The 15,063-nt window shown below is 43.8% G+C and overlaps 1 protein-coding gene across 1 annotated transcript in view; it reads right to left on the minus strand.

Annotated features, from left to right (window-relative positions):
* The window catches only part of si:ch211-136a13.1 (HHIP-like protein 1), a 40,965-nt gene extending 29,287 nt beyond the window's left edge, over window positions 1-11,678 (minus strand). Inside the window, exon 1 of the mRNA XM_056282875.1 lies at window positions 11,370-11,678. Coding sequence (XP_056138850.1) covers window positions 11,370-11,678 — 309 coding nt within the window. The remainder of the gene's footprint in view (window positions 1-11,369) is intronic.
* Between the last annotated feature and the right edge of the window lie 3,385 nt (window positions 11,679-15,063).

The raw sequence follows: 15,063 nt of genomic DNA on the forward strand, positions 1-15,063 counted from the left end.
TGGGAGATACGAGTTCGCGTCCCGGCTGTGGTGACGGTTCCCAGACTGCCCCCCGAATTCGCTACAATATATATAAACAAAAAAAAAATCACTATCCAGGAGCTCGAACGCCAGCCAGGAGGACTGTGGGAACTGCCGGTCTGCATGGGCTAGCAGTTAGCTTAGCCTGCCCCGCTTCCACATCTTGTCACTCGGTGTTTCCTCTGCGGGCACAGCAGCAGACCAAGCTCCCTCAGCCGATCCAACGCTCGCTTTCCCAACCATCAAACGAAGACAAACTTAGATGCAGACGTGGACAAAGACACTGCATGGACGGTACTGGACTGAGGCCGCCGTAAATGTGAATTTGCGCCGCCATCTTCCCACACCGGAAGCGGAAAATGTTACGCTGTTAGAAGGCAGGGAGACTCCCTGGACAGGTCATCAGTCCATTGCAGGACAGACAAAGACATAGTCTTGCACATAGTCACACCTATGAGCACTTTTAGAGTATGTAGTTTGCCTACCATGTACGTATCTAAGGGCTTTGTTGGCGCAGTACACTGCAGAAAGGCGGTAAGTTGTTTTCACTATTCACTCTTGGACAGAATATTCAGAGTTTTTTTTTCTTTTTACCGGCAACTCTCAATTCTCCGGATTGCTCATTTGCAAAGTGTTGTTGTATTTGTGTTGTAAAAGTCCATATACCAACCGACATGTAAAAAAATAAAATGAAACGAGTCATGTATTTTAGTCATTTTGTCATTTAAAATACAAATGTACTTGGCATTTCCCCAGTTATGCTGCATAACTTTTTATGACCCCAGAGCTAACAACAAAAAACCGAGCAAAACAGGATATTTAAAAACTTAAATAAATATTATTTGCTTTTGTGTGTGTGTGTATGTGTGTGTGTGTTTGTCTGTCTGTCTGTCTGTAACTGCATGACCAGACAGGTTATGTAATCTAATTTCAGTATCATAGACACACTGAACATTTTAACACGTGTACACCCACACAAAAGCAAAAAGACAAAGACAAACACACTCTGCCACACGTATAAAGCAAAAACGCTTTGATAGAAGAGTCCCACCAACTCCAACAGATGGTCTTTGTCAAAGGACAAGAAAACCTGTCGCTGGGCAGGGGGCAGGGGGCAGATAGATATTGGACAATACAGGAGCTGCTGTCAGTCTGAGCTGCACTGAACTTTACACAATAGACATTTCTGGAACAGATTGAAATTGGGAGCAGACGTAAACTCACGTTTCATCCTATTTTATGTTTTATCCTAGTCATTGTACGGGCTTCATTTATTGTCATGTGTGTGCTGTCTGACTTACTTGACTGCACAGATTTACTTTGCGCAACAAAGTTTTCTCCTAAAATTACACAATAGCTCCCTACAGTGTGATGGTTTTACCAAGAGAGCTGCAGTTTTGGGGGGGATAACAATCATTCTTTAGGGTGATACTCTTACTTTTGCAGGAGACTTGAATGCACATTTTGCAAATTCAAAACTAAGTAACCCGTCTGGCAGATGACCTGGGTTGGCGCAAGCAAATAAACTGTGGATTGAATTGCGAGACAAAGGTATAGGGATTTAAACAAGCTCGAGGATGGGGAACGTAAACTTAAACAACACCAGTTTTACAGTCTGGCTTCACCGGCAATGAGAAAGTAAAGTAAAAAGCTGTTGTTCTGAGACGATCCGTATTTGGCCTCTGGTGTCATGGGGCAGGATAAATAAGTATAACTATTGACATCTGTTCCCACTCAATCCCTCTGTGTCACACTGCTATAATTTGAGATTACATTGCACAGTTCAGAATAGACTCATACTGAGCTGTGTGCTGGGAAGAAAAGGTTTTTTTTTGTTTTTTTCCCGGTCTGGTAGTTTTTGTCTCTCCCTATCTCTTTGTCTTACTGTCATTTGATCCCTTATTGTCTCGTCTTTTATTGTCACTTTCTCTCTTTTTTTCCGCTCTGAAAGTGTCTCCGTCTCTCTTTTTCTTTCAGTCATCAAAGAAGACGTTTAAGATCACACCATCGCATAATCTGATCAGTACCAGTAAAGGAATGACCAAACAGGACAGGGACAGACCACAACGGACAGTCAGAACTGCAGAGAAAATCACTGGTGCCAGCCAACCTCAGTAATCAGGAATCAGGTACACTTTATTTGTCATTTAATGTACTTGCGCGCATGAAAAGAAACGAAATATCGATTCCCCCAGCCCACAGAGGTGCAACACAAAGACAAAAACACACATCCAAAAACTACAAGAACTACAAGAACACACATAGCCAAACTAACACATATATCCAAAATTAAAATTTTTTAAAAAAAAATCACTGTCCAAGGGAACGAATGCCAGCCAGGATGACTGTTGGAACTGCTGGTCTGCATGGACTAGCAGTTAGGTTAGCCTGCCCCACTTCCACATCCTGTCAGACCGCCCTTGGGCCCACAGGGTGCATCAGACCTGGCACCTTCCGCCGATCCAACGCCAGCTCTCCCAGCCAAACACCCTCGACACACCTCCCCTCACGCCACACGACGACACCACAAACACCATAGTTAATGCCAGACGAGGCCGCCGCCAGACCACCCTCGGTGTTACTGGAACTGCCGGTCTGCATGGGCTAGCAGTTAACTTAGCCTGCCCTGCTTCCGCATCCTGTCAGACCGCCCTCGGTGTTTCCTGTTTGGGCACAGCTCCAGGCAGAGCCATGGTCCCTGGGCCCACAGGACGCAGGAGACCAAGCTCTCCCAGCCCATCCAGCGCCAGCTTTCCCAGCCATCAAACAAAGACAAAATTTAGACACAGATGTGGACAAAGACACTGCCTTGATGGGTGAGGCCCCCGTAAACATCAATTCGCACTGCCATCTTCCCACACCGGAAATGTGGGAAGAACCTGCCCTCCATTCAGGACTTATACACCTCCAGGGTCAGGAAATGGGCAGGCAACATCACTGCAGACCCATCACACCCTGGTCACAACCTGTTCCATTTCCTCCCCTCTGGTAGGCGCTACAGAGCACTGTACGCCAAAACAACCCGATATAGAAACAGTTTCTTTCCGCATGCTGTCACTCGGATGTACACTTAACATTGTCATAATAAATCTAAGCATGTTGTATATACTGTATATCCTGTCATGTATACACCTACCTCATGTATACAAGTAACCTGCTAACATATTTATTCCAGCATCTCTGCACTCGGCATCATGGCACTATTGCCTTCCTGTTTCACCTGTATATAGTCACTCCTTATATGCAGGTCGTTGGTGTGACAGAGGAAGATGCAGAGGACAGAAAGAGATGGAAATGGATGATCCGCGGTGGCGACCCCTAATGGGAGAAGCCGAAAGTAGTAATAGTAGTAGTAGTAGTAGTATAGTCCTTCCTTATATATCTTCCTGAAGATTGCTGTGCTGATATTCTATGTAAGTACAACGAGAGCCGCTAAACTGCAGTCAAAATACATGTATGTGTAAACATACATGGCCAAATAAAGATGACTCTGATTCTGATTCTGATTGTGGATCTTTACGCCTGTACCTCAAAACTGTATCATTACAGACACAGGTCAGATGAAAAGTCCTACATACACCATCATGGACGCCTCTTTCCAGACTGGAAGCTTTTAAGCCTTTTGAGTTTAGTATCCATTTTCTGTTAAGTCACCCTCACCCTGAACCTACTGGAAAACTGCTCTCAAGCCCCATTTGGAGGAATAAATGCTTAGACTGAAATGGATCAGGGGCCCACGTTATGTGGCTTCCCACTAGTGAAGAGTGGTTTTAATGAACTGGGGCAACAGGACAAGCGGAGATGAAAGTTCTCATTTTGGACCGGCTGAAAAAAGCCCAAGCTTCAATACAAGAGGAATTTATGACAAGATTTTGTGGCTAAAATGTGGTGCTTTTTGATGCTGTTTTTCTTCAGAATTTAAACCAAACTTTGGAGTGCCCTTGTTCACATTTATATGTATGAAATGTCACTGTTATATCGAATCAGGAGTTACCTGCCCATTCCCCGCCATATTTAAAGCCTCCTTATCCTTACTCAGAAAGAAATCAGATGATAATTACTCAGAAATGGAAAGTGAGATGATTGCCTCATGTCTCCAATCTCAGTTCCTCCTGAAGAGAGGGACATGGGCTCAGTGCAAGCGGGTAACTCTCTTTCCTCCTCCCTTCTTCTTGCTATGAGAGAGATACTGTGAACACCCAAGGGAGATGACGGCCATCAAATAATAAAGTCTCTGTCAAGAAGGAGAAGACGGAAAATGGAAAAAAAAAAAAGAAAAGAAAAGAAGATAGATGCCTCCTACGGCTCAGTATAAAGCAAACTGGTGCAGAAGACGGCTTGGCTCAGGTGAAGGGAGAGGGGGGGAAGGGAAAATTTTTCTTCTTCTCTTCCTACTGCTGCGTGTTGCTGTTGGCTTAAAAACGTCTTGGCTCCAAAAATGTCCTATTTTGAGGAAGTAATAAGGATTTTCTTACTCCTTAAGCTTCAGCATATAAATTATTATGTATGATATCTATCTATCTGTCTATTTATCTATCTCTACTGTTTGTGTCTGCATATGTCGCCCTTGGCTTTCCTTTCTATTTCACTCTGTTGTTGTTTCCTCTCTCTCTCCATCTGTGTTTAGTAGGAACCTAATATATCCTGCTTCTTAGCATAAGGAGGAAGTCAGTGTTTGCTTAGATGATCAATGTAGGGGGATAATGACAAGCCCTTTGTTCTCTCTCTCTCTCTCTCTCTCTCTCTCTCTCTCTCTCTCGCTCATCTCTCTCTCACTCTCTCTCTCTCTCACTCACACACACGTCTGCACGGATACATCCAAGTGCCCTCAAACACTCTGCCCTCCCTCCGTCTCCGGCCTGTCTGATATCAGGCCAGAGGGCTCCTGCAGTGCAGCTACAACAGAGGCTCCAGTGTGTTAGGTTTACTCAGGATAAGTGCCCTGGGAGTGGGGGGGGGGGTAACCTGAACACCTTTGGGGCCTCCTTCACCTCAAACCATGAACCACAGAGCCGACAACCGCAGTGGGGCTTTAGTGGTCAAAAATGCAAACATAGCTGGTATTAGAAAACAGTAGATATCCAAATAAAAGATATTGCTACAAGGCTATGCCTTGCATTCAGCCCAGTATCATATATCAACAGTTCTGGGGGGGGGGGGTGCAGGGTGCCTGGTGATATAAATCAGCTTTAAAACCCAAATTATTTTTCTCATTTTCTCAGTCACTGAAAATATGTTGATGTAATGGTTAGGGCTGGCATATATCTACACTGAAAATAAATGAGGTCAATGTGTCACTTATTCAGGCGTCTCAAGTCTGGTTAAAAGAATCGCGTCACCTCAGCAGTGAGATAGTTTGACTAGCTTCATTTTGACAGGTAACATTTTTGACTAAAGTCCGTTGTATATAGTATGTGGCCGCCCACAAACAATGCAGTCCACCTCAAGCCAATCGGTGAAATGGGTGTGAATTGAGCTTTTTTTTTTTTTTTTTTATGGCAAGATACTCAAAACAGTGAAAAATAAATATGGCATACATGTGTAAACAACGGTTTATGTCAATTAACCCAGAAATTTGGGACTCGTTTGTTGTCCCCCTTAGCCACATTTTCAATGTTGTGAAAAACATAATTCCCACATTTCTCGAAATATGACAAGCGGTGTGCAATTAGTGTGATTTTGAAAGTACCAGTTCGATGAATCACTCACCTAAAATTGTCAAAATACAATTAGGGACTTCAAAAAAAAATTGCGTGTGAATGAGAGAGGAACAAAATAATGACAAACTGAACGAACCAACCAACAGACACAAGGCAGATTTCATGGAGGATAATGAGTGCGATAAGTAAAAAATGTCTGCATGAAAACCAAAAATTACTTGCTAAGCTTGCCTAGACTGCTTCTCACTCAAAACACACCAACAACAGTTGCCAGCCATGCTGCAGCCCTGTCATTTGACCCAAGATGCAACTTGCACACAGCTTGGAAAGAAATTCTACAGGGTATAATTACTGCAGTCAAAGAAACGTGTATTTACAACTTATAACCTTTTACCAAACCTATATTTTTAAGAGTGAAAAAAATTTGTCACAGTCTTAACATAGAGTGTGATGTTATGCAAGACGGTCTGGAAAACCTTTGCCGACTGTTATTTTTTCCCACTTTGTCATTGTCATTATCACAGACGTGAATACTATGACTGTGATTTTCGAGTTTAGAGTGCCGCTTAAAGTTTGGTCAGGCCTCCCCTTAAAGTTCCTCTCTCCATGTCTGAACTGGGGTTCAGGAAATCAAAGAGAGACTGCACACAAATAATTTCCAGGTTCCGTCACTGATTGATGTAAGACTTCAGTTAATCATTTCTGTTCTATTTCATTTCATTTCCTCACTAATTATACTTCTGAATGTCATTGCACTATGTGAATATAGGTGTGTCAAAGAGAAGAAATAAATGATGAGGTCATAATACACACTTGTTGCTGCTACTGAAACTGCTGTAGCTATTACTATTAGTCATACAACTCCAAATGTAAGCAAGTACCCCTATTTGTTCATGGTAGTACAGTCTTGAGTAGCTACCTGATTCATTAATGTCCTGTCTTGGAACAGGATAGCATGTACCCTAAATATAGGTACGTTCTCGAACTGGCCAGGTGGCAAGCAGACGTGAGCCATCAGGGTTAGCAAGGTCTTCTCTGCTGGCCTAGATACTGTCAGAATCAGAAAATCATATTTTTATATTTTGATATATATTTTCATTAATGCTATATGTATTTTACAAGGTTCCCTCCTAGCAGTCTATATACGTTATTTCATTGCTACTCTCTCCCTCAGTTAAGCTGCTTCCAGTGCAGCTCATACAAATTAGAGCTTTTATTCAATCACATTTTCCCCTCTGCTGTCTCCGGATGAAAAATCTTCCCTGAGGCCTTTGGAATTTCGAGCGAATCCCTCTGCCATTGAAGCAAATGGGGAAGATCTTGTTGACTATCATATTCTTCAACCAGTCAGATTTCGAGTTTGCCATGTTGGGCGTATTCTTTGACCTGCCAGAGCCTTCTAGCTTAAGAGTACATCTATCATCATCTTACAATACTGTGATTGCAAACATTCCCAAATCCTCTGTGAATAGTACACATGGCCTTTGCATCTGTATTTAATGTTCACATTATTTGCATATGAAACCTGGTCATTGGTTTCGGTTGTTATGCAACTGTATTGTTTATAAGGGTGGGGATACCTGCAGTCAGTTTAGACTGAATATGTCACTTTGTTGAGTGATGAAACTTATCTGTCAATAAACGTTGTATCCAGACAAACTGATTCAAGCTTCTTTGATTTCTTTTGTGGCATTTAGATTTTTAGATGTACTTTAGATTTTTTGGTTTGATTTTTATTGGAACTGAAGCACACCAGTGTACTGTACAACCATGTCATTGAACTCTTTATATAAAGAAAGAAAGGAGGATGGACTTTGTCTTCAAATGATGAGCAGCTTTGGTAAGTTTGATGGATTTTTGTGTATCTTTCTTATGGATTTTATCTTTACTAACTATTGATTAATGCTTGCTGATCATTGTTGCTGGCGTGAATGATGTTCAGATTCAGTGGCCTAACCATGCCTCCGAGTGTGCATGGTGGCATATGCGTTTAGGCCCAGCAGCTTGGCTTGAATTTGTGGGAAAGCCTGTTGAATCCTGATTGTGTTATTTGTGTTTAGCGACATTTCTGCCTGCTTGGTGGTCATATGAACAAATGTGACAATTTGCTGTGAGTTTGTTCTTATTTCCTTGGCAATGACAATTCATTTGGGCTATGTGATGTCTATTTGTGATGTATCATCCTGTCATATTGCATAATGGTGGTAAATCCTTGATGGTTTCAGTCACCATGTATTTATGTCTAGCAATTACTGTATTTTAACTCATTGGTGTTGAGTCTCGTGTTAAATCCCTTTATTCCACTCGATAAGAGTTATTGCTATGAATATGAGGTGGTTACAGTGACCAACAATAGCCTATAGACCTATTGTCATGGTGAGGTTATTCGAAGGCAGTTTAATTGCGAGAGGATAGCACTGAAGGCCTAGGTCTAGTTCTGCTTCCAGTGTGGGAAGATGGCGGCGCGAATTCACATTTGCAGCGGCCTCACCCAGTACTGTCCATGCAGTGTTTCTGTCCATGACTGCATGTAAGTTTGTGTCTTCATTTGATGGCAGAGAGACCTGGCACTGGATCGGCTGGGAGAGCTTGGTCTGCTGCGTCCTGTGGGCCCAGGGACCACAGCCATGCCCGGAACTGTGCCTGAAGAGGAAACATCGTAGGCGGTCTGACAGGACGCGGAAGCGGGGCAGGCTAAGCTAATTGCTAGCCCATGCAGACCAGCAGTTCCGATAACACTGAGGGCGGTCTGGCGGCAGCTCACCTAGCATTGGCTGTGTTTTTAGAGTTGTCGTGTGGAGTGCGGGGAGGTGTGTCGAAGGTGTCTGGCTGGGAGAACTGGCGTTGGATCGGCTGGGGGAGCCTGGTCTGCTACATCCGGTGGGCCCAGGGATCACGGCCCTGCCCGGAGCTGCACCCAAGGAGGAAACACCGAGGGCGGTCTGATAGGACATGGAAGCAGGGCAGGCTAAGCTAACTGCTAGCCCATCCAGGCAGTTTCAACAGTCATCCTGGCTGGTGTTCGTTCTCTTGGACAGTTATTTTTTTTTGTAGTGTGATATAAGTGTTCTTGTAATTTTTGGATATGTGTTTTTGTCTTTGTGTTGCACTGCTGTGGGCTGCGAGAAACGATATTTCATTTCATTTCATGTATTTTTTACATGAAATAAAATGACAAATAAAAATGTTCCTGATTCCTGATTCCTAGGTATAAAATACACGGCCCACCACTGGTCGCAAGGTAATTTCTTCTTTCATTTTAATCCTAACACATCTATAAAATGTATGCCGTTTTATAAAGTTTTGCACAAGGATATCCTTGTCATTTTGAAGAAAGAAATAAGGTTTGTGATGTTGTTTCAGAGCCAGGCCAAGGCATAAGTGAACTAAATGGTTGCAAGAGCGCTTGAAATGTCAAACACGACAGGTTGATAAATATATATATTTTTGTATGTGATATATCATATCAGTAGTAATTGTCAAAAAAAAACTAACTAAATATTATATCGTGTTGTTAACAGACTGACAAATTAATTCTACAGGTTTAATCATTTCCGCTGCCTATGTCAGAACTGGGTTCAGGTTCATGCACACCCTGATGTAAGCCACCAAGAGCAGATGTCTGTTGTAGTGCGCACAGTCAGTCTCAGCAAAGCACCAGCAATTAAGGAGCACTTCTTGGGGTTTCTATTAGTTCCTGAAACAACTGGTCTAGGCCTCTCTGCACTGATTCTAAAGAAGCTTGAAGAATTAAACATCCCTTTCCAGGACTGTAGGGAACAATCTTATGACACTGGGGCAAATATGAAGGGCAAAAATCAAGGTGTCCGGGCTAGGCTGTTAGAAAAAAAAAACACGTGCTCTTTATGTGCCTTGTGGTGCACATACCCTGAACCTCATGGTTTCAGATGCTGCCAAAGCATCCAGAGATGCTTCTTGTTTTTGTTTTTTTGGAAATCTTGAAAAAATTTCAGACTCTTCTCATGTTCTCCTCAAAGGTGGGCCATCTTGCAGAAGCATGTGACCATCACACTCAAGTCCTGGAGTGAAACGCGATGGGAAAGCTGAATCAAAAGTGTTGAACCGTTGCGCTACCAAGCAGACAAGGTGAGAGAAGCTTTGTTGGAAGTCAGGGAGAACACTCATGACTCAATGGTGGAAGTTGAGGCCCACTCCCTTGCCGAAGAAATTGGTTCATTTAGATTTCAGATTTGTTTTGTGGTCTGGTATGACATTCTGTCACAAATCAACACCACAAGCAAGCTCCTTCAGTCAGCCAACATGCAGCTTGATGTTGCAGTGGCTCTCGTCCAAAAAACAAACAAAAAAAAAACAATTTAATCAGTTACAGGAGAACTGATTTTAATGATGCACAGGTCTCAGCAAAAGAGATCTGAGAACAAATGAACACTGAGGCAGTGCTGAAGGAGAAGAGATTGAGGACCACAAAAAGGATGTTTGCCTATGAGGGAGCTGTAGAGCCACAAGCTGACACCATGGAGAGACTGGAAGTGTCCTTTTTTTAATGCTGTTGTAGACTGTAGCATTCAGTCTTTGGATGACCGCTTTCAGTCTCTGGGGGAAGTCAGAGACAACTTTGGAGTGCTGCTGAATTTCAGCCAACTTGACCCACAGACATGGAGGGCTCAATGTAGGCTTCTTGGGGAGAAACTCGCATGTGGAGAAGAAGCGGACATTGATGGGAGTGAACTGGCTACAGAAATGGAGAGTCTTCCAGAACTCCCCCAAGCCAGTATGACAGCATTTGAGCTCCTGACTTACCTGTCTGAAAACCAGATTTGTGAGTTATATCCAAATCTTTGGGTAGCTCTAAGGATAGCCTGCACTCTCCCTGTGACTGTAGCTTTCGCAGAGTGCAGCCTTTCCAAACTGAAATTGATAAAAACATACTTAAGATCTTCCATGGCTCAAGAGAGATTGGGTGGACTGGCACTTATAAGCATTAACAACACAGTCTGCCGCGAGATCTCCTCCAATGATGTCATAAATGACTTTGCCTCCAGAAAAGCCAGGAAACAAAGATTTTAAGGAGAATGATAAATCAAAGCACTTTATTTTGGGATATTTTCTGAACCATTAGCACACCTTTGAACACCATAGTTTTCCAAAAAGTTTTTATTCCTCTACTTAGTCTTTAATCTTTACTGTTATATTGTTAAACGTTAGAAGTTCCTCTGTTCATTGTATGTTATTATCTAAGTTTCTATTTAATTTATTTCTTTGTTACTGTTCTGCACTTTTGCACAGTTCAAAAGCAATTAAAATAGTTAAGTTGTTCAGTAAATGCATTGTCTGCTGGTTTATTTTAAGACTTTCCAGCACAGTAGTAAGTCATGACAATGGTATGGTAATGCTCAAGCATGGACATAATATTTTTGGTGGTGGGAGGTGGGCTGGGGGTTGAGGCGGGGGGGCCCAAATAAAATTCTGCTTAGGGCCCCGTAAAGCCTCGGGCCGGCTCTGTGTTATTTTGATACATATGGATGGGATTCAACTACATCTATAGGGTTTTCTTTTAGTGGCGGTGTAATGCTGTGGATCGGCAACTCTGACAACTACCTTTATCTTCCCATTCGTCAGTCATAGATGTATCTAGCTTTTGCAGGCAATATGATGTATTCCCGTAAGCAGAAATCTTATATGGACTGTATGATTTTAATGTCTTACCTGACAGAGAATGCTGCGTATGTACTTGCCACAGGTGGCATAACCCGAGGAGTCAAAGAAGTCCATGATAGAAAAGAACTTTTTCGATATCTCATTGTCCTTCTCTTTATCACAGCATCCAAACTTGGCATACTCCTTACAGAAGACCAGTGGCTGGCGAGGCCCAAACGGAGGCTTGTAGTCCAAACACTGGGGATGAGCGCTCCCCCGCCAGGATTGGAGGAACAACAGCAGGAGGTGTAGCAGGAGGTGAGAAAGACTGGTTTCCAGAGTTAGCGGCAGCATCATAGTTTTGGTCCGTGGGGTCATGTCATTCGTTAGAGTGGCTCCCATAGGTCAGGATATCAACAGCTTAATACAGTTTATGTGATAATCGAGCATATGCAAAGATAATGCAAATTCAATCAGAGGCCTGGGTGCAGAAGACTTGTGAGAGGAAACAGCCACATCCGTTTTTGTCAAGTACAGATTTGACACACAGCAGAGGGTTGTGGAGGATTTCAAAATCTGTGTGTGCCTTTGTGTTAGATACATTTATTTACCTTCAGTCCTTCCTACACAACAGACAACAACTCTCTTTGGGAATGAGCGATCCATCTACATACAACTCTTATCTTTTTTTGTGTGTGCATCCGTCTTTATCTTTATCTGTGATAGTATGTGAAAAGTGTGGCGCAAAGCTGAAACTGAAGACATCCAGGTGGTGTGTCAACACTGGAATCTTGCAGCAACAATTTCCCAAAGTCCTGCTGACACATGTAATGATTCTTATGTTGTAACATCCATCTCACAGGAGTTTTCCCCAAAAGTGTATTTTCATGATCATCAAAACTAGAACATCTTCAAAAAAGTAGCCACATTGCTGAGGGAAAGTCCAGCTTCTTAGAGTGAAAGAGAAGCCACAAAAAGACAATGGGATCTAAAAGAGGAAAAAGCCCAGAGTCAATAAAAGGAAAGTAAAGTTTAGTTCCATCTCTCTGTCTCTCGGAGAGTCCCACTGTGTTTGCTCTGGACATGTGCTTGTTGGCTGCGAGGGACAAAAACCATACGCACAGCACAGAAGGAGCGTGAGGAAGAGAGGCTCTTTCATTCAGACACCCAGCCACGCTGCAACCTAGACTCAGACCCCTCCCTTCTTGATTCTTTCCTCCTCCTCCTCTAGTCCTCTTTCCTCTTTTCACTTGCTCCTCACTCCCCCCCCCCCCCCACACACACACACACACAAAAACACGTGCATTCCTTCTCATAGCGAGCGGTCTATATGCCCTGAAGTTGCAACTTTCTTTCCACCTCTCCCCTCTGCCTCCTCTTCCCCTTCAACATTCCCAGACCCCCCCGCTTCCCCTCCCCCCGTCTCTCGACCATTTCCAGACAGACTCATTCACAGTGGTGTGTATGAGTGTATATTTGTTTCCGCGCGCCCGTGTGTGTCTGTGCGCGTGTGTGCGTCTGCGTGCGTGCGTGCGCGCGTGCGGTCAAATGAGTCGGGACGTGTGCTGGAAGTTGAGACCAATGGATTCTCAATGTGTGTTCCAAATCTCCAGCATCTGATGGTGACTGTGCCGCATTTACAGCCACGTTAAACGGAGCATGGCGTTTTGTATCCCCCCGCGTTGTGTCTCGGTTTCAGCCAGACGCTGCACGACTGGCATCTGTCATCTGATCGATCCCACTGCGCTGCTCTTTTGAATGAGCGAATTTTAGAAATTGTTACCTTGCACGTGCAACGCCTGCATTATTGTTCCATTTATTTATTTATTTGTTTTACCGGAAAGCAGTTAGATCATTATGTAACGACGTCAGCACGTGGTTGTTAAGTTGTGATAATGGCAGGTTTCCTCAGAGTTTGTTGAGCTGACGTGGTGCAAAAAAGTCGCGGTTATACTGGACGAGATTTTATAAATAGATGATTACTTAGCATCTTTGCGGGCATCGCATAAACGGTGCAAAGAAGTTCCCCTAAGAAACCTGCATGCCTTCCAGTCCGAATAGATGTACAATGGGGATTTATTGTCTTCTCGTTTTTCTCCCCCCCCCCCTTTTTTTTACATTTCTTTTAACACATCATCACATAGAAAAAAGGGAAACGATATGGAAAATCCCAGTCAGGTGACGATATACTGAAGACCACAAGAAAAAGAGCACTTCCATGTGTATGTGCATGGATGTGTACGTGTGCATGCATGTGGATGGACATGCTGCAACCATCTGTGTCACATTATTGCCCAGCCAGCCTTCAGATTACAGAAAGACTCCCATCTGGCTGGCTGGGTGTGAGACATTTCATCACCCTGCTCTCAGATAATAACCATAATACACGGCCACACACTTTCACTGGCTTAATTTATGGACAAATACGTTAGCATGTTATTTAAATGTATAATTGACAGTAGTTAAGAATAGATAGCAATTTGACAAATAATGATTTTGCCTTACACATTTACAGTCACCGATTTTAGACACCAGTCCATCACTCAAAAGTAAACGGTAACAGTATCTTGTCAGGCTTACTCTGCACCTAGTTAGAGCATTAGCGCGGGAAGGGGGGGCAGCTCTCCCTAGTGGCGGGTGCAGCCCCCCCCCCCCAGTAGTGACAGGTGGGTGCTGTGTCACATCCATCCATCCATCCATTATCCAAACCGCTTATCCTGCTTGCAGGGTGGCGGGGATGCTGGAGCCTATCCCAGCATTCTTGGACCCAACAGTGTGCCTAACCTTTCCTAGCGCACAAATGCAAAAAAAAATCAAACATACCTTTATTTTAGACAATGGGCTGGGCTGCGTGGAATGTACTTTTTTAATGATAAAGTGAGTAAACACTCCATTCCAAATCCGCTACACACGCGCCTTACAAACAGAACAATGACGTCATACTGTAGCGACCGGGGAGGCGGTCGCTCTGACTGTCGGCGGTTCTGCACCGGGGGAGCGCAATGGCTGATGGGACTGTTACTGTTAGATCACCAACTGACTGTAGGACCGTGACTGGGACTGATGCCGCCCCCTGGGGACATCGCGGGGGGGGGGGACTCGTTACGTTGTCAGTTCTGGCCGGTGTGAATAAAAGAGCACCCCCGGGGTCGTGCGGTGTATGGGGGCACGGAAGTTGTGATTGAAAAAAACGAGATCTCTGCCTCTCGACTCGTTCTTCCACGCCGGCTCGCCGCAATACTTTTCGTTTTATTTGGCAGCCCCCCCTACTTAGCACATTTTCCCGCGCGCCTGACTTAGAGGTGAGTACCTCGTGGTACAAATACACAACAAGCTATATGTACACAACTCATCATATAGGTAAAGTTAAACAAGACATGGTTCTCTGATGCCAGCACTTCGTTACGCGTATTCAATGGCTATTTATGAATTTCCACCACACAACACAGTCAAACGTTTACAAAGAGAATGTATGATTTTCAAATTCTTGAAGTCATTGCCTATTTCTGCAAACATTGCAAACATGTCTTACCCCTTCCTGGCTGTGTAACTCAACAGTAAAGACGTTCTAGGGGATTTATCAGTATTAGAACAGCTATGGGAACTTACTATGAGCAAACGAACAGATCATTTCTCCAACCTGCCTTTAAAGCGTTCTTTGATTTAACGTATTGTAGCGAATTCGGGGGACAACGCAACCATCGGAACTGCCGCGGCCGGGACGCGAACCCGTATCGCCCGCACCGCAGAAGACATCGCTAAC

Source organism: Lampris incognitus, chromosome 7 (assembly GCF_029633865.1).
Source record: "Lampris incognitus isolate fLamInc1 chromosome 7, fLamInc1.hap2, whole genome shotgun sequence".
In the NCBI taxonomy this organism is placed as follows: Eukaryota; Metazoa; Chordata; class Actinopteri; order Lampriformes; family Lampridae; genus Lampris; species Lampris incognitus.